Raw genomic sequence first — 25,666 nt, forward strand, 5'->3', positions numbered from 1 at the left:
TTTCTACCCTCCACCCTTCCATAAAAAATGGACTTCTGCAAAATAATCCACCAATTCTAAAAATGCTTACAATTCAATAATCTTGTCTTGCGTTTTCTGTGGAAAAGAGCTGCATTTTTTGCCAAATTCAGAAAAAGATCTTGCCATTTGTGTAGCTAATTCACAGTCTATTTGCTCTGCTCTGGTTCTTTCCCCTCTCCTTTCACCACTATACCAGATGTGTTAAAAAGAGAAGTAGTACTGTAGCACCAAATAATCTTATACCAACCAAAGTCTTGTGGAAGAAAAGTTAATTTGAGAACTATCTAACTCCCTTTCAGACTATACCAACATGGTATAAACTCAATCAATCATATTATGCTTTGGCTCACATTTACCATTTCAACAAAATCTCAAGGAAAAAGGACTATTAAATGTGTTGCCTACATGCAGATACATTACCATCTAAATTTATTTACCTTTTTGATAAGATTAACACATCAAGGGAATACTATAGCCTATTTTTCCTATTCCTGATGACTCCATGTTGGATTCTGATAATATTCCCACAAAGTCACATGGCAACTTGATGGTACAACCGAGACCAGAATCCTGGGATTTGGACTCCCAGTATTACTCTTTCTATTGTACCATGGTGATGTTCAATATTTACAGGAGGTGCTAATCATAAAAAAAGGGAGCACCACTGTAAAAAAAAATAATCAAGATGAAACAATTTAAAGATAATATACTCTCACAGCCCTCTCCCACTTAGGAAATTATTCCTTCTTCAGTTTCAAGTTATTTAGTTGGTCGAATTTTTTAACTTAAAACTGAACTCAAGCCTGCTTCTACTAAGCAAGATGTGAAATAAGTGAAATTATTACAATCTCACATTTTGATCTCCTAAGAGGTGCAAAATGCATAATTGTTTCTCCTCTCATTCCCCAAATAAAATCATCTTTGGCTGGCAAATGATTGGTTACACAAAACAATATGTAGAAATTAAAACACTTTAATATAATATAAACATTTGCAGAATATAGACTGATTTTGTATCAGTACTTTTTGAGAGCTTTTTAAAACTATATATCATCTAAACTAACTATAGACTTCCATTTTCACTTTCAGATTTAGAAAATACAAAAATACACTGCAAATTAGATTTAACAAAAAAAATCGGTCTAAATCGCTTCATATATTTTTCTTGAAGAAAACCAAGAAACAAATAAACACACAACAACAACAATAAAATATCAACAACACTAACACAAACCTAAACAAGGAATGGATTCTGTAATGTCTGGTAGTTCTCTCATTTAAAATAAATTACCTCCCATGGGTAAATAATTCACCTCCACAGTAATTTGATGAACAGAAGTAGGGACAACCTCATTAAACAAAATTACATTATATGTAAGAAACGTAATTTTTCTTTTAAGAAAATGAGGAAAAGTAACTTGAGGAAAAGTCATATTGAATACTTTTACTTCACTTGGCTTTTGTTAGAGGTTAAAGTTAACTGTTCACTTAGGAAAATTCAAATAACAATTTCATGAAACCAAGCTCTTCAACTTATTTCTTCAATTCAACCTTAAGGGAACAAAACTAAAAACAGTTCAAAATCCAAGAGGAGACTCATCCCAAAGCACTATCTTTCTTCAACAGGTTTCCTTTTCTTTTCTATTCTTCTGTTGGTATGTTCTTCTTTCTCAGAGGCTAGGTTTATGCTTGTTTCTTCTTTCAATTCATTTTCAGATTTTACACCCTGCCCCCAAACTAAGCTTTCCTGAATTGACAATAACCATATTCACCTCTTCTCTTCTTCATTGGATGTTTTTGTTTTTTGTCTAAATCCATTTTCTAAACTGATTTCTTCAATTCATCCTTAGGCAAATAAAATGAAATGTTCAAACTCCTAAAACAGACTCCTCCCAAAACACTGACTCTGGTCTTTTCTTTAACAGGTTTCCTTTTCTCTTGTTCTTGTTGTGTTTTTATGTTTTTCTTACGTTCTTTCTCAGAGGGTAGGTTTAAGCTTGTTTCTTCTTTCAATTCAATTTCAAATTACACACACAAAAACTAAGCTTTCCTAAACTCACACTGACTGTATCCACTGCTTCTTTTCTTTACTAGATGTTCCTGTTTGTCTAAATCCATATTCTTAAATATTTCTTCAATTCATCTTTGGGTAAACAAAACTAAAAGCTCAAAATCCAAGAATAGATTCATCCCAAAGCATTTCCTCTTCTGTCTTTTCTTCAACAGATTTCTTTTTCTCTTTCTTGCGCTTACGTTCTTCTTTCTCAGTAGGTACACCATGGCTTTTTTTCTTTTTTCGATGTTTAAGCTTTCCTGAACTGACACTGACTTTATCTCCCTCTCTTTTCCTTTGTCGGATGCTCTTGTCCTTGTCTAGATCAGTATCCCCACAACTCTTTTTCCTCTTATGCTTGGACTGCTCTTTCTCTGGCCTTTCTTCACCTTCCTCCAGGTGCCTCCTTCTCTTCTGATGTCTCCGTTTATGACCTGATTGATGGTCACTGGTACTGTTTTCTGAAGAGAGGTGCTTGTAAACTTCAGATTCTACACTGTATGGGCCAGAGTTATTTTCTTGCTGACTAAGGCTAAGGGGTACTGGTTTTTCTGAGAAATAGTCTCTGATGGGTTGACAAGAGGTCATGGAGTCTAGTCTCTGTTTGCTGTCATTAGTTGGTAAGCAATGAGGTAACTGGTTTTCTACTGCTTGTGAAATACTGTATGATCCTGTATAGGTCTGGGAAGCCTCAAATGGGAGTTTTTGCTCAAACATTCTATGTTTGGGTCTGGAATCAACCATTTCTTTGTACTTATGGGTTTCTGTAGAGCTATCACTAATCTTTCTAAAACAAGTCTTTGGCTCTAATCCTCTGGCTTTCTGCACTTTGATGTAATCTTCAAGTTCATCTTGGAAAGAATCATAAGTCCTTTTTGAATGAGCTGGTAACCGGTGATGTAATTGGCTTTCTACTGGTGAAATATTATACGGTTGTTGGTAGGTCTGGGAAGTCTCAAGTGAAAATCTTTGCTCAAACATTCTTTGTCTGGGTCCAGAATCAACTTCTCTGTACCTATGGGTTTCCACAGAGTTCTCTCTTATCTTTCTGAAACAAATCTTTGGATCTAGTCCTCTGGCTTTCTGCACTTTGATGTAATCTTCCAGTTCATCTTGGAAAGAGTCATAGGTCTTCTTTGAATGAGCTGGTGAACAATGAGGTAACTGTTTTTCTCCTGTTTGTGAAATATTGTATGATCCTGGGTATGTGTGGAAAGACTCACATGGAAGTCTTTGTTCAAACATTCTATGTCTGGATCTGGAATCAACTACTTCCCTGTACCCACGGGTTTCCAAAGAACCCTCTTCCATCTTTCTGAAACAAGTCTTGGATTCCAGTCCTCTGGCTTTCTGCACTTGGATGTAATCTGCACATTCATCTTGGGAAGAGTCTTGTGTCTTCGAATTCTTCACTAGATTGGTAACAATGGATTCTCTGCAAAGAAGATAGCAGAAAGTTCTTGTTACTAGGTTATTTCATTCTGAATATTTTCTTTGCTTTCAAAAAGATTAGTTTGGAAAAACAAAAACAACAAAAGCCCAGGCAAATTTTAAAAAACCTACTGCAATATAAAAGCAACAAATCATCATTTTTTACACCAAAAAGAAGCAGCAAGCAGGGACAGTCAGATACTTCCCATGTACCTCACGATTTTTTACACACAAAACAATTTTCAGGGCTGAGATAAAAGGGAAGATGGGTACAAAGATGTAGACATAGCTGCTACTGTCTTAGTACTTAAAATGTAAGGCATGTTGGGATATGTGGGAAAGGATCAATAATATTTAATGCCCCCAAATGGTCTGATCTGAATGTCACATTGTTTTAGAAGTTTTAATTAGCTTCTTGTATAGATTTATAAATGTAGTGGCTATTTATTCTGGAACTCTGAGATTTTTAAAAAAGAGTCTAAATGAAGATTAATCAGACAATTTACCTCCTAAGAATTCAGACTCAAAGTAGAAATATTTTCTACCAGAATAAAATAATGTAACAGAAACACTATGGTCTGATTTTTAAAGCAACAAACCAAAAATACAATAGTTAAGTGCCCCTCTGTCTTGCTACCTGACTTATCCAATCCCTAATTGTCCACTTAATCCTCTCCTTAAAACAATCAACTAGAATGGAATAAATATTTATTGAGCTCCTATTATATGTCAGGCCAGGCACCTTACAAATATTTTTAACATTTCATTATAACCACTTCATATTGGAGCTGTCCAAAGTTATATACTTGTTAGAAACACAGATCTGATATTCCAATCCAGATCTGTCCAACAGCAAGACCTTTGTTCTTAACCACTGTACCTTGCTAGAAGGATGATGACCAGATCACTGTATCTCCTGAAATTAAGCAACCTTCCAAGACTTATTTGAGTTTGTATGGCTCAATGAGAATGATCCTTTAGCATTTCTCCAGAAAAGGACAATGCTGTCTGGTCAGCAGGGGTGCCAATTATCCAGTTCTGCCAGTATATTATCATGGCTAGGAAAGTCCCTAGGGGATTCAAATACCATCACTTTTAGCAGTATCAAATACTATCACCTACAAATGCCATCACCTACAGCAGTATCAACTCATAGGGAAATGAATGCCTGGAAAGTTTGTAAAATACATGCAAGGGTACTTGACAGAAGCCCTGCTCTTTGGTGTCACAGGAGCATTTTGGTAAAAAAAATACTTACTTAATTAGGTGTTCGCTTCCTTGCATATGGGACCGGAACCTTTCTAAAGATGTAAAGGTGATATTACAAATATGACAAACGTAGGTTCTCATACTAAATGCTGAAAAATAGAGAGTCCAAGTTAAGCAGGTCAATGTGGACACATTTAGAATCACAGAACTGGACAGGAATTTACTGAGATTATCTACTGAACTTTCCCAATTTGAAGATAAGGTCCAGAGAGGTCAAACGACCTGGTCAAAGTCACAGAGCCAGTTAGTAATAGAGATAACCTCTCGGCGCCCATACTTCTTAATTTAGAGCCCAGAATTCTTTACACTACATCACATTGCTTCTCTAGGCTTGGACTCTTTCTTAAGAAACTGCTGTCTGCCTGCCTATTGTTTCTAATCAAAGTTCAGCAGGTACTTCAAATTTAGTACGCCCAACCTCTTAATCCCTTAACCAACCTTTCTGCTTGCTCCTAATTCTTTTTCCACCCAACAAAAACCTGAAAAGTCCCAAAAGATTAAAAAAAAGCAAATTTTTACTCTCTTACCTGAAATCACTGTAGTGCATTAGTTTACCAAAAGTAATTTCCACAGACAGATTTTAGAAAGGAGAGAGGTTCAGTGAGCCCCACTCTCAGGATAAAAGCTGAAAGCAAGATTCTAAAACAAAACTACTAGTTACCACTTCAAAAGAGTCAAAGAACTATAGATATACCAGCTACCTTTCTATTCTGCTTCTTAGGTAGAATTGAAAGCAGGGAATAAATTAATCTTTATTTTCTTAACTTCATTATTCTTCCACTTCCTCTTTGGTCAGAAGTAGCAAATTAATAAATTTCATAAGCCAAATATGAAATAATCCCACCCTAAAGAAGAGGCAATAAATTGGTGGCTGCAGTAATTTTAGGGTCAAGAGAGGTCATCTTTTAAATCAAACAGCAATTTAATCATCCAAAGGATGCTAAATTAATCATTATCAAGTGTACTGGCTTTGTCCAAGCAAAGATCATTCATAGAAACCTGAGAATATTGTCAAGGGGAAAGAAATAGAATAATTTGGAAGAACACGAGTAGTCTGCTTACAATTGACAGATACTCTAGTGGGCCCAGGAGAACTCAGCAGGTTATGCCAAAGACTGAATGAATGATTCCTCATAACTATCCTCTCTGCCAGTGCTCTGATTTCATGTTCACCAAGTCACTTGTAGATTTAATTTGGTTTCCCATATTATTTGATCCTAAAAAAGGGATACCTGGGTGACAGATCCAAGTTTTAAAAACCTTGAGGACTGAAAAAATATTTATCCCTTCCTACCATAAATCAATACCAGAATGACAGTGTATTAATTTAAATGACAGTGTTTCCCAGACTTCTCTGCTAAGAATTACTTGGAGTATTACTTAAATATAGACCCCCAGTTCCCTCTCCGGGAGAACATGATCCACTGTCTCTATGAGAGGGAATTTGTATTTTAACAATAGCTCAGGTAATTATTCTTAGAGAATGTGTGGGAAATACACTAAGGGAATGCCTTTCTTGTTCTTTGATTATTTATCAGTGTTTGCCAAGTTTGTTTGTGGTCCAGCCAGTTTCTGATTTGAGGTCTGTCTACCATGAAGATGCTGGACTTCTTGCAAAGTCAAGGTCTAAAGCTAGGACTATGCATGCTCACAACAAACTTTTCAAAAAATTATTAATATCCTTATTTAACAAGTGCAAAAATTAACATTCAGATTTGCTTGGCCAACACCATACATTTTGAGAGCACCGAAATTATGCAAGATAAGCAGGAATCCTGATTTCCTCTAGGTTAGTGGTTCTCAATGCTAGCTACATATTAGAACCATGTGGAAAACTAAAAATATTCATGTTACAGTACCACATCAGACCATTTAAATCAGAATCTCTAGGAGTGGAACCAGGCTTTCTTACTTTTTGAAAGCATTCTTAGATGATTTTTTTATACAGCCATTGAGCACCACTGACCTAATATTGAGCCAATGATCTTCATTATGATTATAAACTCAGATTAGATTTCAGGGGTTTTACATATTTGTTTTGTGCTTATAAAGTATACAGTATACATAATATTCTCCTCAGTTCCTCTTTTGTTTTTTTACAAATTATATCAGAAGATTATAATATAGGTAATATATGGGTTTAGAGAAGCTGCAGGTCACATATAAAAGGTCCAGAGGCAGTTCTGGAACTCTGTGGTCTGATTACTATAACCTTAGCTCTTGTCTTTTTCATACACTGATATTCTTTATCTTTTTCTAGAAATAGACATCTCAGAAAATAATATATAAAAATGGTATAAACACTTTCTGTGAAGATATGAAGCCTATTTATTGGCTCCAAGATAAAAATTCCTGGTCTAATCCTTCTGTAACCTGCCTCCATTATGTTTATCTTTTCCTTTTTTAATTGAAATATAATTAATATATAGTGTTACATTAGTTCCAGGTAAACAATATAATGATTCAACAATTTTACACATTACTTAATGCTCACCAAGGTAAGCATACTCTAAATCTCTTTAATCTATTCTGTTTCTTATACTTTCTATTCTTCCATCTTGGTCTGCTCCTTGTCCCTGTTCAGCTCTGCTGCCCTCAGCTCTGCTAGGATTCCTTATTTCTGACTTCATTCAGAAACTCAAGCTTCTTCGAATCTCATACCTTTTAGAATTTTCCATAACCAAACACCTGTGGTGGCCATTTTTCTCCTAATCACAGCTCTATCTTATAACTCCCCAGACTGAGATCTTTGTTTTCAAAGCACAGATTGGGGAAGTATGTATCTTTATAGTCTACTGTTGTGGTTCTCAATCTTAGCTCTATATCCTAATCAGTTAGGGAGTTAAAAAACAGAAAACAAAACACGATTGTGTAGGTCCTAGTCCTAGGGATTCTAATTTAATTGATTTGTGGGATGGCCTGAGCACTGAGATTTCTAAAAGTTCCTTGCATAAATTCTAACATGTAGTCAAGGTGAGAACCATTGGTCTAATAGCTTAAATGGAAAATAACCAATTGAGAGCCTCATATAAAGAAAAGTGCAGCTTAATGTGAATTTACTTTATGAAGAAAAGTAGAAAAAGTCTAATTTATCTGTTTTAAAATTACAACAGGAGAACAAACATTTCAAAAAAAGGTAACATTTGTTAAGCACCTATTCTGTGATGGGTACTGTGCTGTTTCATTTCATCCTTTGAAAATCCTGTGAAGTAGCCTCATTTTCACTTTACACCTGAGGAATCTGAGGTACAACTGGGTAAGTGACTTCAAACATATCTTTCAATCTATGTTTATCCTTCTATATGACACTGCCTTTCAATAAACAATTAGCAAATAATGAAAAAAACTATGTACTTATTACCATATAAAGTGCTAAGATGGACACTGCAGAATAAAATATAATCTTTTGTCTCAAGGAGGCTAATTCATTTAAGGGGCTATAATTAGCACAACTCTCAATGAACAGTGAAGTCTATGAGGGGGAGAATATCAGCAGCCAGACAAGTGAGGGAAGTTATGATGGATCTTGGAGGATAAAAAGGATTTGAATTGTAAGGAAGGCAGATAAGGGCATTCTAGGGGATGAAAACAGTATCAGATATGGGAGGGACAGAATTGAGCATGATGTGTTGACTTCAAATAATCTGTTCAGAAAACATTAAGCACCTATGTGGCACCAAGCATCACGCTAGATTCTACGGGTACAAGATGAATAAAATGGGCAGGTTGCTCACAAATGCAAGTGAGAAACATATAAATAAAAGATTTCAATCTCGTTTGGTAAAAGTAAGAGGTATGCTTAAGGGGTATGGGAGCTCAAAGAAGCAGAGGCACTTAGCACAGTATGGGGGTCTGAAGAAGGCTACTGGAAGAGATGATGCCTTAGTTAAGTTGGAAGGATGAACAATAGTTATCTCGTTGAAAAGAGTTGAGAATAGTATTGTATGGAGATGGACTAGCATGATAGAAACATAGAAGTGTTTATAAGAACTTCTTAAAATTTGGAATTGTTGTAGAATAAAATATAACAGGACAATATGGGAGAGGCAAAAGGGTGTCAGGTCAGAGAGATGTAAGTGTTATGTTAAGGAGCCTAGACTTTTTATCCTGTGTATTGGGAAACCTTGAAATGCTTTAAGCAGTAAGTGACATGGTCAGCTGTGTGTTTTAGAAAAGTCTCTCCTGTAGCTGCAATATGGAGGATAAATTTGAGAGGAACAAGCCTCAAAGTAAGGAGACCACATGTATGTAAATAACTAGACAAGGCAAGAGATAAGGAGGGCATGAGGTAGAACACAGTAGGGATAGACAGGAGCAGGGAGATTGGTGAAATATACCATCAAAACTGGAAAAACTAAAAAAGTAAAAACTGGCAAAACTTGGTGACTGATTGAATGTGGGAGATAATTTTATCTGAAAGGTGTGAGAGGGGGAAGCGTAGAAGAGTGGAAGAGAGTCCTGGACAGTGGTGTGGGTTTTAAAACCATTGCTGAGAGGAAAGTGAAGGAAAAGGTAAAGGATTAAACAGGACGATAAGTCCACAGAGACTGGATTCCAAGACTCCATCAAGGTACCCAATCTCTAGCTTTACATAATTTCCCACAGCATCACTCAGTATCCTGAATGTAAAAGTAGAAAATGGGGACTGTGGAACTGATCCAGGGTTGAAATCTTGCTACTGAAGAATAAGAGAGTAACAATGAGGTATATGTAAGGCCCTCCAGGAGGTTGTTACAGGATTGAAGTATGAAATGATGATAGTGGAAATGTAATGGAAAGGAAAAATAGTTCTAATAAGACTTGATAAGACTTGTTGATGGACAAGATAGAGGAAAATAAAGTAGTTGTAAATGCCCTCAAAGATTCAAATGTAGGTAACTAAGAAGTGGTACAACAGGCAAAGACAGGGATCTTGGGAAATTTAAGTTGGTTTTAGAGAAGATTATTAATTCAATTTTAGGTATGTTGAGTTACAGGTGAAGGTGAGACATCTAAGTGCAATAATGAAGCTAGAAATTAGTAAGATAAACAAAACAAATACAATAAATAAAAAATACATACATACTTTAGTTCCATATCGTTATGGTAGCCATTCCTGTGCTAATAAGATCTGGGCTGGATGAGGGACATGAAGAAAGCAGTGAGAATGATGAAGACAGACAGAGATTAGGTATAGTAGGAACATATATAAAAAACAGATGGAAAAAAAGGCAGAGACAGAAAGAAGGGAGAAGATGGGTTGATGAATGAAATAGTCAAAGTGTCATATATCAAATTGTTTCTGTCTTACCACTTGCTTGCTTATAATATGGGCTTCTGCTGTTCTGTTCTTTGAAATTCTCATTAGCTAATTTAAATTCTCCAGCTATTTTTTAATCCTCAAATGTTTACTGTTCTTAAAATGGAACAGTCAAAAGCAGGGCTAGAAATTTGTTCTTTGAGCTCTTTTATGTTAATGGTCAGCCTTCCTCCCTGGCCAGATGAAAATTTCACCAAAATCCTTCCCTTATTCTAATAACCTTGAAACTTCAGAATGCTAACATGACTCTCCCTTTAGAAGTGACCAGGCTATACACACTTCTCATAGCTGACTCAGTTCCAATTTTACCTAATGCTGGCCTTTAAACTAGAAGGTACTTATTTCAGATATCCTCACCCTAGCAATAGGAAAAATACCCTAACAAGTTAAAGCTTGTCATTTCTCCAAACATCTACTACTTTTAGAAGCTCTACCACTTTTTTTTTTCATTTTATTTCTTTTCAGTGTTCCGAAACTCTACCACTTTTATTTCTACTTTTGCCTAAATCAACATTCTTCAAATTCCTAGATAAAAACATGGATCTCTATGTAACTTTTTGGGATATGTTGAATCACGTTAATTAGGAAACTTAAATAGTATAAACACAGGGTTAGCACTCAATATATCATGATTAGTAGTTCATTGATTCTATATTAAACTAATTGCTATTGAGGGAGGCCTACTCTGTGCCAGTTTCTATCGCTAGCACTGGAAATACATTAGAGTTAGGTGAAATCCCTTCCCTCAAAGACCTTACACATTCTAGTAGGAGATAAAGACACATGGAGAGAAAATTATACATGCAGGTTAAGGAAGCACAGAAGATAAGTCTTGAAGGAACAGAAAAGGCTTCCCAGGAAGTAGTATGTTAAAGAATGAGTAGGAATTAGATAAAGAAGAGGAACATGGAGATGTTTCAGGTAAAATGGCAGCAGGAAAAAGGGCACAGAAACAAGAAATAGGGTAATGGTTTCTGGAAACCATAAGCAGTTTGTTGGTTCTGACCTATACAGATATGGCAGGAAGTAGCAGGGGATAAGCCTGGAGAACGTATACAGGGAAAGATGAAAAAGAGCTGTGAAGCTTAGATTTTTATCCCCAGAAAAAGGAGAATCAAGTGAGGATTTTAAAGTAGGGAGTGACATGGAAAGATGTGCACTTTAGGTGAAACACTCTCATGGTTAAATTGAGGGTAGATTTGGAGAGACAAAACTGATGGTAGGGAGAGTGGTTAGGAGGCTGTGGCAATATTCTAGAACAATGCTTCTCAAAATTTATTGTGAGAACAAATCACCTAGTGATCTTGTCAAAATGCACTTTTTGATTTAGTAGGTCCGCAGTGAGGCCTGAAATTCTTTTTTCTAACAAGCTCCCAAGTGATGCTGATGATGCTGGCCACAAACCGCACTTTGAGTAGCAAAGCTCTAGGAAAGATGTTGAGGGCCTGAGCTAGTATGGGAAGAGTAGGGCTGGAGATAAGGGAACAGATAAAACAGTCACGGCTTGGTGTTTCATTAGATATAAAAAGTAAAGAAGGTAGTGTTGGGGAATTCACAGTTAACTACAGGTTTCTATTCTGAGTGACTGAGTGGAATTGAAATGGATATGAGGTATCCAGGTAAAGCAGTAGCTGCCAGTTGGAGAAATGAATCCAAAGCTTGACAGAAAGGTCATAAGCATACAGATAAGAGATGAAATCAGGGGAACAGCTTAGATCATGTTTGTAGAGTAAGGTCAAGAATGGAGCCACAGGAACACCTACATTTAGGTAATGCATTAAAGAAAGATCCCCCAAAGAAAACAGAAAAGAAACAGAAACACAGAAGAAGAACCAGAACATAAGGAATTACATATGACAAAGAATAGGGCTTCAAGGTGGGAGAAATGAACATTTTCACATGAAGCAGAAAGTTCTAGTAAGAAAAGAATTGAAAAATAACAGCAAGTAGAGGAAAAGAAGTGGATGGAAGAGAGAATTTGAAAAAGGAATAAAATACACTAGTAGTGAGAAGGTGCCTGTGGGGGGAAAAATGAAAAAAAAATATGGTTAGAAGAGCAAGTGGATTATTCCAGTCAGGATCAGAATCTTTATTGTGCCTGAATTCTTGCCACTCTTTCTAGCTCTTCTGTTAATTCTCCTTCCCACTTCTACCACCCTAAATCATATACTTCCTCAATGAATGTTTTCTGAACCATGCTGTTTCACTCCTCTAGTTACCAAAAATATGTACACAAAAATTCACGTCTGTAGCCTCTTGCAATGAAGTGTTATAAACCCAAGTTTATACCCTTGCTCCTTCAGGGAAAATCGTATATCCTCATTTGTATTCCCAACAATGACTAGCCTAGCACCCTAGAGACACTTAAGCCATACTTAGTGACTGAATAATATAAGCACACAACACTAATTAAAAATACTTCCTTATGTACCTATGACATAGCATGGAACCATGGGGATACCTATATTTGATCCTATAATTAATGAAGGTCATCTAAACTTTTCTGAGTCTCATTTTCTAGAAAACCAACAGACAGAACTAGATGGACTCTGAAGTCCTTACTCATCTATAATTGTATAATACCATCAGTACTATCAACCTACATCAAATTGATATATACATAAGTCAGTATGTTTTATAAAATATAAACTTCCTATGAAAGAGTTTTGGGATATTTTTACTGTTTACCATTTGCATCTGATTTTGCTGGAAGAGGTTTCTCTCTTATGTTGTCTACAAACTTCTTTCTAGCTTCATTTCTTTTGTGTTTTTTCCCAACATAATGCTGTTGGGCCATTAATGGACTATTAAAGGAAGCAGGACAGAGCTTGCAATACTTGTTTGGATTATTCAAATCCAAAGCACTGCTGGAAGAGGAAGGCATAGTCTTGTCTTTAATCCCACCTGGAGGAGGCTTGACAGCAAGGGGCTTCAGAAAAGTTGATTCTGCAGAAGTGGTAAGAGGCACACCTGCTGAAATAGTTGTAATGAGAAGTAATCAACATATATTCAGTTATTAGAGATGCATTCATTACAAAGTATTAGGGGAATTCAGAATTCTTTGAAAATTGCTATCTTTGGGCTTTTTTCCACACAGGGCTGTTGGATAAAGGCACTCAAGGTTAAAAAGAATTTACTTTTCTGTGGGAATAGAAATTTGAATACAAGTCTGTCACCAGGTTTCTTCAACATAAGTACAAGAAGGAATATTCAACATCAGGTATTGGCTAATTATAATTATTGGAATAATCAAAGAAATCATGAGAACTTAGGATGGTTCTTAAAATTAGTGAGGGTAAAACAGATGGTACCAACTTCTAAGCTGGTGTCTTTCTTGAGTACCCCAGTAAGTCTATTCAGTCCAGATTTGTGGTATTTGTATCAAAATAAAACTTATGCAGTTGTTTAAGTCTATAAAATTATGTTTCTACAATTGTAGTTACTTCAGAGTTCTTACATTTAGTATCCCACATGAGCTTAAATTGATGAATTTGGGGGACTGAAAACAAGACTTTACAAGATGCTTTCTATTGTAGGGCATACTGATTCCAACCCTCTTTAGAAGATAGGAAGACAAACAAACAAACAAAAATTAGAGAGACTAGAATAAGTTTAAAAATAATTCTGGTTTAATTTTTTATATTATTATTCACAGTATTCTTTTATTTATTTTTTTATTATGTTCAGTTAGCCACTGCATAGTACATCATTAGTTTTTGATGTAGTGTTCCATGACTCATTAGATGTGTATAACACCCAGTGCTCATCATTATTAAGAAAATAGTATGTTTTAAGGTAGGGTGAGGCCTCCCATATGAGTTGGAAATTAATGTTGGTAAATTTTCCATACTAGGCATGCCTTATTCCTAATGTGTTGAAACTAGTGAGAATGTAGTATATTATTTTTTACAGAAAACTACTCATTTTTTATTCTAGCACACAAATTTTTCAAAATACAAGTTCAGTTTTCCAGGGTGTACTCTGCCACCTTAGGCCAGAAGTGAGATCTTTAGGTTAGATATCTCATGTACTGGTGACTCAACATCACTGGAAGGAGGAAAGAGGCAATGTTTTATAGTTCTGTGTGTCTTTGCGATCTAGTATAAAATAAGTACCCATTACTGATTGATGATGTTGGTGGCACTTTGTAAGAGGAATGAAGTGAACTATCAGGGTAGAAGGAGATTCTGTAACTTATTAATTTTTTTTTGCTTATAGTTATAGTCAGAAAACACTACACCATAACTATATTATAGTGAAAATACTGGTGTGAACACATATGTGAGATAACGTTCTAGGAAGAACTAAAGAAGAAAAAATGAGATTGATGGCAAGGAAAAGAAGAAGGAGCTAAGTAAGATTTTATGATCTGATTAGAAAATGGATAGCCCACGCTGCTTTCTGTTGTTTCTTCATAGCAGCATAGCAAATCACCTGCTTTCATTTGTATTTAATAAACTAAAAGGGAAAGGTCACAACATTTCTTAAAATTCAGCTAGCAATTATAATCTACATATTAAATGACAAAGACACAGAAAGAGCTGGGCAGAAGAAGAAGAATCAAGTTATTACTCCAGAATGAAAGTCTCTCCAATAAAAAAATGGATAGCGAAGTTGGAAAAAAATGATCAGGAGACCCTGTACTGAAGCTAAAGAGGTGAATGTAATCTTACCCATCTCTAGCTGAAATCCTGATGGAGATGCCTGATCATGCTCCTCCATTAATTGCTTCAGTTTTTTAGCATGGACTTTTCCCACATAGTGAGACTGAGCAACAATTGGGGAGCTAAATATCATGTTGCAGAGATCACAAAATTTATTTCTGTCTGCTACTTCACTTCTATGGACCTGAAATAAGCACAATCTTGTTAAAATGATTTAATAACTCAAAGTTTAGAATTACGACATCAATATAGGCCACTTACCTGAAAATTCCTAACATCCATCTTCATTTTCTTACCAGGCACTTCATTTTGTTCCCCATGCATTTGAAAATAAAACCTAACATTTTGAGCATGTTTTTCACTCTGAAAAAAGATATAATATGACTTTGTTTATGCAATAACAGAAGCACCCTGAGTTTATACCTCTTTGGATTTGAGGACAGCACTTGTGAGTTGTAATATATGTGGTGTTGTACCATGTTTATGAAGGATCTTCACATGCTTTTTTCAAATCTCTGAATCTCATAATGAAAATGCTACAATTTAAAGATCAATAACTTTTATGTTGTTGACAGAGACTCCTGGTTGCTTTCCAATATCAAATTTCTTCTTCTTAGTTACATGTCTTGGGCAATATACCCAGCTAAAAGACTACATGTTTCAGCCTCCTTTTCCACAAAATGTAACCACGTGACTAGATTATGGCCAATAAGATATAATCTGAACCATTGGGTGGAAGTTCTGAGAAATCTCTTTAACAGGCTGAGGGATGAGCCCTTCCAACCTTCTTCCCTTCTGTTTCTGGAATTAAGATCACGGTTCCAGCAGTCATCTGGGACTATAGGGGATCTTGAGGACAAAAGCTAGTCCAGCAGAACAGAAAGACAGAAAATGCCTACATTCCTGATGATATCATGGAACTGTTGTCATGGAACTGTCATACCAGCTCTGTGTTGCTTACCTCTCAAAATTCTTTTGTGTGAAAATTTTAAACCTTCTAAGTTAAGCATATTAGAAAAATTTCTAAAAAATGTGTAACAAAATAAATAAGAATAACAAAAATGTTGATGTAGGTAGAAGGGAAACTAGTATTCCTGAGCACATGCTGTGATATAATCACTATCTATAGAATTTAAAATTATGAAATATATCCATCTTGCAGAGAAGTCAGGAAATAATACAGCTGAAGCCCATACCCACCACTCTGTTTTAACAGATGTTAACATTTTGCTATCTTTCTTTCAGATCTCTCTTTTTTTTTTTACAGATTTTATTTATTTATTTGACAGACAGAGATCACAAGTAGGCAGAGAGGCAGGCGGCAGAGAGAGAGGAGGAAGCAGGCTCCCTGCTGAGCAGAGAGCCCGATGCGGGGCTCGATCCCAGGACCCTGGGATCATGACCTGAGCCGAAAGCAGAGGCTTTAACCCACTGAGCCACCCAGGCGCCCCTCAGATCTCTTTTTTAAAAGAGATAACATTTTTTATATATAGTCCTATCTCTTGTTATAAATACCACTCAATATGCGGTTTGTCTTTTAACTTTATGATGATTTTTTTCACATAAAATTTCGCCACCACATATCTTTATTTTAAAGCTATAGTAATGAGGTGAAACTACTGTATAGAAAGGCAAACAAAGCAATACAATGCTACAGAATAATAGCCTCAAGAATATATATATGAAATTTAGTATATGACAGAAGTGCCACACAAATCAATGTAGAAAGAATGGACTGTGAAATAAACAGTGCTGGGACATCTGGCTATCTGTATGAAAAATTGTCATAAACACCCTCCTCCATATGCAAAATTCAATACTAGATGAGTAAATACTTTAACATGAGAAACAGAACTTTTAAAGGTATCCGAAGAAAATGAAGGGACATATCTATATGATATAAGTGCAAAAAATGGTTGTTTAAACATCTAAATATAAATACAAAGGGAAATTTTAATAAGCACAACATCCTTAAAACTCAAAACTTCTTTGTCAAAGATTAATTGCCCCTACAGCTGTGGGTTCATTTCCATTTCTTTGTGTCCTCTTTAGTTCCTTTCATCAGTGTTTTATAGTTTTCAGACTACAGGTCTTTCCCTGCTTTGGTTAGGTTTATTCCTAGCTATCTTACTGGTTTTGGTGCAATTGTAAATGGGATTGATTCCTTAACTTCTCCCTGCTGCTCTGTTATTGGTGTATAGAAATGTAACAGATTTCTGTATGTTGATTATGTGTCCTGAGACTTTACTGAATTCGTTTATCAGCTCTAGCATTTTTTGTTGGAGTCATTTGGGAACACTGGACAGCAACATGGAAAAGAATGAAACTGGACTACTTTCTTACACAATCCACAAAAATAAGTTCAAAATGGATTAAAGACCTAAATGTGAGAACTGAAACCATAAAAATTCCAGAGGAGAACACAGGCAGTAACCTTCTCTTTGACATCGGCCGAAGCAACTTCTTTCTAGATATGTCTCCTGAGACAAGGGAAACAAAAGCAAAAATACACTATTGGGACTTCATCAAAATAAAAAGCTTCTGCATAGGAGGAGTCAAGATGGCGGAGAAGTAGCAGGCTGAGACGACATCGGGTAGCAGGAGATCAGCTAGATAGCTTATCTAACCATTGTGAATACCTACAAATCCAACAGGAAATCAAAGAGAAGAAGAGCAACAATTCTAGAAACAGAAAATCGACCACTTTCTGAAAGGTAGGACCTGCGGAGAAGTGAATCCGAAGCTACGGGAAGATAGACCCCGGGGGGAGAGGCCGGCTCCCGGGAAGCGGCGGAGCAACGGAGCACAAAATCGGGACTTTTAAAAGTCAGCTCCACTGGGAGACATCGCTCCAGAGGTTAAACTAGGGGGAAACCCAGGCGGGGTCAGCATAACCCCAGGTCCCGCGGGGTCACGGAAGGATCGGGGGTGTCTGAGGGCCACGGAGCTCGCAGGTATTGGAGCGGGGAAGCCGGCTACAGCGACAGAGCCCAGGAGCGAGCTCTAAGCCCGGGTTACCTTGTGCCGGTCGCAGGCTGGGTGGGCTCAGAGCGCGGCCGGAGGCCACGGAGACAGAAGCGTCCGGGCGCTTTTCTCCAGGTTCCAGCAATTGACTGCTTTCCTACCGGCGTGACCGCAGGCCAGGGAGGCGGGGTGGTTGGGTGCTTTACTCTGAGGGCACACTGAGGAGCAGAACCCCAAGCTCTCGGCTACTCCAGGCAGAGAGATTGGGAGGCCGCCATCTTCACTCCCGCCCTTGGGAACTCTACGGAAAGTGCTCAGGGAACAAAAGCTCCCGAAAGCAAACCTGAGCAGATTACTTAGCCCGGCCCCTGGCAAGGGCGGTGCAATTCCGCCTGCGGCAAAGACACTTGAGAATCACTACAACAGGCCCCTCCCCCAGAAGATCAACAAGAAAACCCAGCCAAGACCAACTTCACTCACCAAGAACAGCGGAATTCCACAGCAGGAGAAAGCAAATCTTATCTGGACAAAATGACAAGGCGGAAAAACTCACCTCAAAAAAAAGAACAAGAGGCCATACCGAAGGCTGGAGACCTAATCAATACAGACATGGGTAACATGACAGATCTAGAGTTCAGAATGACAATTCTCAAGGTTCTAGCCAGGCTCGAAAAAGGCATAGAAGATATTAGAGAAACCCTCTCCGGAGAGATAAAAGCCCTTTCTGGAGAAATGAGAGAACTAAAATCTAACCAAGTTGAAATAAAAAAAGCTATTAATGAGGTCCAATCAAAAATGGAAGCTCTCACTGCTAGGATAAATGAGGCAGAAGAAAGAATTAGTGACATAGAAGACCAAATGACAGAGAATAAAGAAGCTGAGCAAAAGAGAGACAAACAAATACTGGACCACGAGGAGAGAATTCGAGAGATAAGCGACACCATAAGACGACACAACATTAGAATAATTGGGATTCCAGAAGAAGAAGAAAGAGAGAGGGGAGCAGAAGGTATATTGGAGACAATTATTGGAGAGAATTTCCGTAATATGGCAAAGGGAACAAACATCAAATTCCAGGAGATGCTAAGAACGCCCCTCAAAATCAATAAAAATAGGTCCACACCTCGTCACCTGATAGTAAAATTTACAAGTCTTAGCGACAAAGAGAAAATCCTGAAAGCAGCCCGGGAAAAGAAGTCTGTAACATACAAGGGTAAAAACATTAGATTGGCAGCGGACCTATCCACAGAGACCTGGCAGGCCAGAAAGAACTGGCATGATATATTCAGAGCACTAAACGAGAAAAACATGCAGCCAAGAATACTATATCCGGCTAGGCTATCATTGAAAATAGAAGGAGAGATAAAGAGCTTCTAGGACAAACAAAAGCTGAAAGAATTTGCAAACACCAAACCAGCTCGACAGGAAATATTGAGAGGGGTCCTCTTAGCAAAGAGAGACCCTAAAAGTAGTAGATCAGAAAGAAACAGAGACAATATACAGGAACAGTCACCTTGCAGGCAATACAATGGCACTAAATTCATATCTCTCAATAGTTACCCTGAATGTAAATGGGCTAAATGCCCAATCAAAAGACACAGGGTATCAGAATGGATAAAAAAACAAAACCCATCAATATGCTGCCTACAAGAAACTCATTTTAGACCCAAAGACACCTCCAGATTTAAAGTGAGGGGATGGAAAACAATGTACCATGCTAATGGACATCAGAAGAAAGCTGGGGTGGCAATCCTTATATCAGATCAATTAGATTTTAAGCCAAAGACTATATTAAGAGATGAGGAAGGACACTATATCATCCTCAAAGGGTCTGTCCAACAAGAAGACCTAACAATCTTAAATATCTATGCCCCTAACATGGGAGCAGCCAACTATATAAACCAATTAATAACAAAATCAAAGAAATACATCGGCAGTAATACAATAATAGCAGGGGACTTTAACATTCCCCTCACTGAAATGGACAGATCATCTAAGCAAAAGATCAACAAGGAAATAAAGGCCTTAAATGACACACTGGACCAGATGGACATCACAGATATATTCAGAACATTCCATCCCAAAGCAACTGAATATACATTCTTCTCTAGTGCACATGGAACATTCTCCAGAATAGACCACATCCTGGGTCATAAATCAGGTCTCAATCGGTACCAAAAGACTGAGATCATTCCCTGTATATTTTCAGACCACAATGCTCTGAAGCTAGAACTCAATCAAAAGAGGAAATTTGGAAAGAACGCAAATACATGGAGACTAAACAGCATCCTTCTAAAAAATGAATGGGTCAACCAGGAAATTAAAGAAGAATTGAAAAAATTCATGGAAACAAATGATAATGAAAACACAACAGTTCAAAATCTGTGGGACACAACAAAGGCAGTCCTGAGAGGAAAATATATAGCGGTGCAAGCCTTTCTCAAGAAACAAGAAAGGTCTCAAATACACAACCTAACCCTACACCTAAAGGATCTGGAGAGAGAACAACAAAGAAAGCCTAAACCCAGCAGGAGAAGAGAAGTCATAAAGATTAGAGCAGAAATCAACGAAATAGAAACTAAAAAAACAATAGAACAAATCAACAAAACTAGGAGCTGGTTCTTTGAAAGAATTAATAAGATTGACAAACCCCTGGCAAGACTTATCAAAAAGAAAAGAGAAAGGACCCAAATAAATAAAATCATGAATGAAAGAGGAGAGATCACAACCAACACCAAAGAAATACAAACAATTATAAGAACATACTACGAGCAACTCTACGCCAGCAAATTTGCCAATCTGGAAGAAATGGATACATTTCTAGAGACATATAAACTACCACAACTGAACCAGGAAGAAATAGATAACCTGAACAGACCCATAACCGGTAAGGAGATTGAAACAGTCATCAAAAATCTCCAAACAAACGAAAGTCCAGGACCAGACTGCTTCCCAGGGGAATTCTACCAAACATTTAAAGAAGACTTAATTCCTATTCTCCTGAAACTGTTCCGAAAAATAGAAATGGAAGGAAAACTTCCAAAATCATTCTATGAGACCAGCATCACCTTGATCCCAAAACAAGACAAGGATCCCATCAAAAAAGAGAATTACAGACCAATATCCTTGATGAACACAGATGCGAAAATTCTCACCAAAATACTGGCCAATAGGATCCAACAGTACATTAAAAGGATTATTCACCATGACCAAGTGGGATTTATTCCAGGGCTGCAAGGTTGGTTCAACATCCGCAAATCCATCAATGTGATACAATACATTAATAAAAGAAAGAGTAAGAACCATATGATACTCTCAATAGATGCCGAAAAAGCATTTGACAAAGTGCAGCATCCCTTCCTGATTAAAATTCTTCAAAGTGTAGGGATAAAAGGCACATACCTGAATATTATCAAAGCCATCTATGAAAAACCCACCGCAAATATCATTCTCAATGGAAAAAAACTGAAAGCTTTTCCGCTAAGGTCAGGAACACGGCAGGGATGTCCATTATCACCACTGCTGTTCAACATAGTACTAGAAGTCCTAGCCTCGGCAATCAGACAACAAAAAGAAATTAAAGGCATCCAAATTGGCAAAGAAGAAGTCAAACTATCACTCTTTGCAGATGATATGATACTATATGTGGAAAACCCAAAAGCCTCCACTCCAAAACTGCTAGAACTTGTACAGGAATTCAGTAAAGTGTCAGGATATAAAGTCAATGCACAGAAATCAGTCGCATTTCTTTACACTAACAACAAGACAGAAGAAAGAGAAATTGAGGAGTCAGTCCCATTTACAATCGCACCCAAAACCATAAGATACCTAGGAATAAATCTAACCAAAGAGGCAAAGAATCTATACTCAGAAAACTATAAAGTCCTCATGAAAGAAATTGAGGAAGACACAAAGAAATGGAAAAATATTCCATGCTCACGGATTGGAAGAACAAATATTGTGAAAATGTCTATTCTACCTAAAGCAATCTACACATTTAATGAAATCCCTATCAAAATCCCATCCATTTTTTTTTAAAAGAAATAGAACAAATAATCCTAAAATTCATATGGAACCAGAAAAGACCTCGAATAGCCAAAGGAATATTGAAAAAGAAAGCCAAAGTCGGTGGCATCACAATTCCAGACTTCAAGCTCTATTACAAAGCTGTCATCATCAAGACAGTATGGTACTGGCACAAACACAGACATATAGATCAATGGAACAGAATAGAGAGCCCAGAAATAGACCCTCAACTCTGCGGTCAACTAATCTTCGACAAAGCAGGAAAGAATGTCCAATGGAAAAAAGACAGCCTCTTCAACAAATGGTGCTGGGAAAATTGGACAGCCACATGCAGAAAAATGAAATTGGACTATTTCCTTACACCACACATGAAAATAGACTCAAAATGGATGAAGGACCTCAATGTGAGAAAGGAATCTATCAAAATCCTTGAGGAGAATGCAGGCAGCAACCTCTTTGACCTCAACCGCAGCAACTTCTTCCTAGGAACATCGCCAAAGGCAACAGAAGCAAGGGTAAAAATGAACTATTGGGATTTCATCAAGATCAAAAGCTTTTGCACAGCAAAGGAAACAGTTAACAAAACCAAAAGACAACTGACAGAATGGGAGAAGATATTTGCAAACGACATATCAGATAAAGGGCTAGTATCCAAAATCTATAAAGAGCTTATCAAACTCAATACCCAAAGAACAAATAATCCAGTCAAGAAATGGGCAGAGGACATGAACAGACATTTCTGCAAAGAAGACATCCAGATGGCCAACAGACACATGAAAAAATGCTCCACATCACTCGGCATCAGGGAAATACAAATCAAAACCACAATGAGATATCACCTCACACCAGTCAGAATGGCTAAAATTAACAAGTCAAGAAATGACAGATGCTGGCGAGGATGCGGAGAGAGAGGAACCCTCCTACACTGCTGGTGGGAATGCAAGCTGGTGCAACCACTCTGGAAAACAGTGTGGAGGTTCCTCAAAATCTGAAAATAGAGCTACCCTATGACCCAGCAATTGCACTACTGGGTATATACCCTAAAGATACAAACGTGGTGCTCCGAAGGGGCACGTGCACCCGAATGTTTATAGCAGCAATGTCCACAATAGCCAAACTGTGGAAAGAACCTAGATGTCCATCAACAGATGAATGGATAAAGAAGAAGTGGTATAGATACACAATGGAATACTATGCAGCCATCAAAAGACATGAAATCTTGCCATTTGCGACGACGTGGATGGAACTAGAGGGTATCATGCTTAGCGAAATAAGTCAATCAGAGAAAGACAACTATCATATGATCTCTTTGATATGAGGAAGTGGAGATGCAATGCAGGGGGGTTGGGGGGAGGTAGGAAAAGAAAATATGAAAAGATGGGATTGGGAGGGAGACAAACCATAAAAGACTCAATCTCAAAAAACAGACTGAGGGTTGCTGGGGGGAGGGGGGACGGGAGAGGGTGGTGGGGAAATGGACATTGGGGACGGTATGTGCTATGATGAGTGCTGTGAAATGTGTAAACCTGGCGATTCACAGACCTGTACCCCTGGGGATAAAAATACATTATATGTTTATTAAAAAAAAAAAGCTTCTGCATAGTGAAGGAAACAATCAACACAATAAAAAGGCAACCTACGGAATGGGAGAAGATATCTGCAAATGACATACCTGATAAAGGGTTAGTATCCAAAATATATAAAGAACTGACCAAATCCAACACTCAAAAAATGAATAATTCAGTTAAAAATGGGCAGAAGACATGAATAGACATTGTTCCAAAGATGACATCCAGATGGCCAACAGACACATGAAAAGATGCTAAACATCACTCATCATCAGGGAAATACAAATCGAAACTACAATGTGGTATCACCTTATATCTGTCAGAATGGCTAAAATCAACAAGACAAGAAACAATAGGTATTGGCAAGAGTGTGGAGAAAGGGGAACACTCTTGCACTGTTGGCGGGAATACAAACTGGTACAGCCACTCTGGAAAACAGTATGGAGATTTTTCAGAAAGTTAAAAGTAAAACTACCTTATGATCCAGCAATAGCACTAGTAGCTATTTACCCAAAGAATACAAAAATACTGATTCAAAGGGATACATGAACACTTAAGTTTATAGCAGGATTATCTACAATAGCCAAATTACGGAAACAGCCCAAGTGTCCATTGACTGATGAATGGAAAAAGAAGTGGTATATATATATACAATGAAATATTGCTTAGCCATCAAAAAGAATGAAATCTGGGATGCCTGGGTGGCTCAGTTGGTTAAAGGTCTGCTTTCAACTCAGGTCATGATCCCAGGGTTCTGGAATCCAGTCCTAAATAAGGCTTCTTGCTCAGCGGGGAGTCTGCTTCTCCTTCTGCCTGCTCTGCCTGTCACTCCCCCTGCTTGTGCTTGTCCTCTCCCTCCTTCCCTCTCTCTCTCTTTTTCTCTCTCTGACAAATAAACAAAATCTTAAAAAAAAAGAGTGAAATCTTGCCAGTTGCAATGACATGTATGGAGCAGGAGAGGGAGAGTATAATGCTAAGGAAGATAAGTCAGAGAAAGACAAATACCATATGATTTTACTCATATGTGGAATTTAAGAAATAAAAGAAACTAACAAAGGGAAAAAAAGAGAGACAGAAGCAAACCAAGAAACAGATTCTTAACTATAGAGAAAAACAACTGATGTTTACCAGAGGGGAGGTTAGTGGGGAAATGGTTAAATAGGTGATGGGGATTAAGAAGTGGACTTGTGATGAGCACCAGGTGTTGTATGGAAGTGCTGAATCACTTTTTGTACACCTGAAATATTATGCTCTATGTTAACTAACTGGAATTTAAATAACTTAAGAAACATTCAAAACTTCAACAGTACTGTTCTATTTTACATGTGCAATAAATACTATACACTGAGATAGTCTGATAGTATTAACCAAGCTGTATATTAAAGAGGAAAAAAATCGGGGGAGACAAGATGGCGGGGAAGTAGGAGGAGGCGCCTTTTCAACCTGCACCCTAAAGTGAGCTGATTACCTACCAAAGAACTCCGATCACCCATGAAATCAGCCTGAGATCAGAATTATACACGTCTGGATCTCTACGGGGGCCAGAAGACGCCAGTGGGCAGGTAAAGTGGAGTGGGAACGTCGGACTGATATCGGAAGATAAACAAAAGGGGGAGGGAGCCACCAGAGGCGACCGACTGGAAAATAATACCCCAATACGAGAGTGCCCGGCATCTGGGGACCAGCATTAACTTGGAGTCTGGTTGAAAGCACTCAAAAGAGCAAAGACTCGCGCGGGGAAATTGTGGGAATCGGGGCGGATAGGGATAGGGGCTTAAATCCCCAGACCCAGGACAGCATCCCCTGGCGCTGAGCCGGAGAGTGCGGCGGAGAAACCTGGTCTTTGTCCCGGAGCCGCCAGTGCGCCCGAGAACGGGTGGAGTCCGGCTCCCGTGAGGGGCTGGGGCCACGCCAGACGGCAGAACGCGCACCTTCCTGGAGATGCGCGCGTGCCTCAACCTCCCCTGAGAGAGGTGCACGAACGCCCAGCCTGGTGTTCTGGGACCCACGCGGTGATAGACCCACGCGGCGATAGAGCCAATAGAGCTGGAGGCGCCGCGCCCCAAACCATCCCCTGGGAGAGGTGCGCGCAAGACCTGAGCTCTCAGCCCCAGCCAGCGGGAAAATCTCAGTGTGCGATCCCTGCTTGGAACGTCTCTGGCGGTCTGGAGCTGCCCAGACAGCCACAGCTGCCTTGGTTTTGCGTACAAGCAGGAGATCCTGCGTCCCCAGGGACCGTGACTCAGAACCTGCTCTGCCAGCGGCCCAGCGGCTGCAGCACCTGCAGGGGAGCAGACTGAGGCTTCTCTCTGAGAGGGAGGTTGGGGTGCAGTTTTCTTTCCTCTAAACCTCCAAAAACCATCAAAAGCTG

The 25,666-nt window shown here is 38.2% G+C and overlaps 1 protein-coding gene across 3 annotated transcripts in view; it reads right to left on the reverse strand.

Annotated features, from left to right (window-relative positions):
- Window positions 1-978: 978 nt before the first annotated feature.
- The window catches only part of ZMAT1 (zinc finger matrin-type 1), a 50,449-nt gene continuing 25,761 nt past the window's right edge, over window positions 979-25,666 (reverse strand). Inside the window, exons 3-7 of one of the 3 annotated variants that reach the window (XM_080795825.1) lie at window positions 14,999-15,100; window positions 14,747-14,921; window positions 12,978-13,046; window positions 4,764-4,863; window positions 979-3,509 (exon numbers count right to left, since the gene is read on the reverse strand). In XM_080795825.1, coding sequence (XP_080651951.1) covers window positions 2,189-3,509; window positions 4,764-4,863; window positions 12,978-13,046; window positions 14,747-14,921; window positions 14,999-15,100 — 1,767 coding nt within the window. In that variant the 3' untranslated portion in view covers window positions 979-2,188. Of the gene's footprint in view, window positions 3,510-4,763; window positions 4,864-9,839; window positions 10,229-12,977; window positions 13,047-14,746; window positions 14,922-14,998; window positions 15,101-25,666 lie in introns of those variants that run through there. The other 2 variants (XM_080795826.1, XM_080795827.1) reach the window with 2 other exon arrangements.

The sequence above is a fragment of the Martes martes genome, assembly GCF_963455335.1.
Source record: "Martes martes genome assembly, chromosome: X".
In the NCBI taxonomy this organism is placed as follows: domain Eukaryota; kingdom Metazoa; phylum Chordata; class Mammalia; order Carnivora; family Mustelidae; genus Martes; species Martes martes.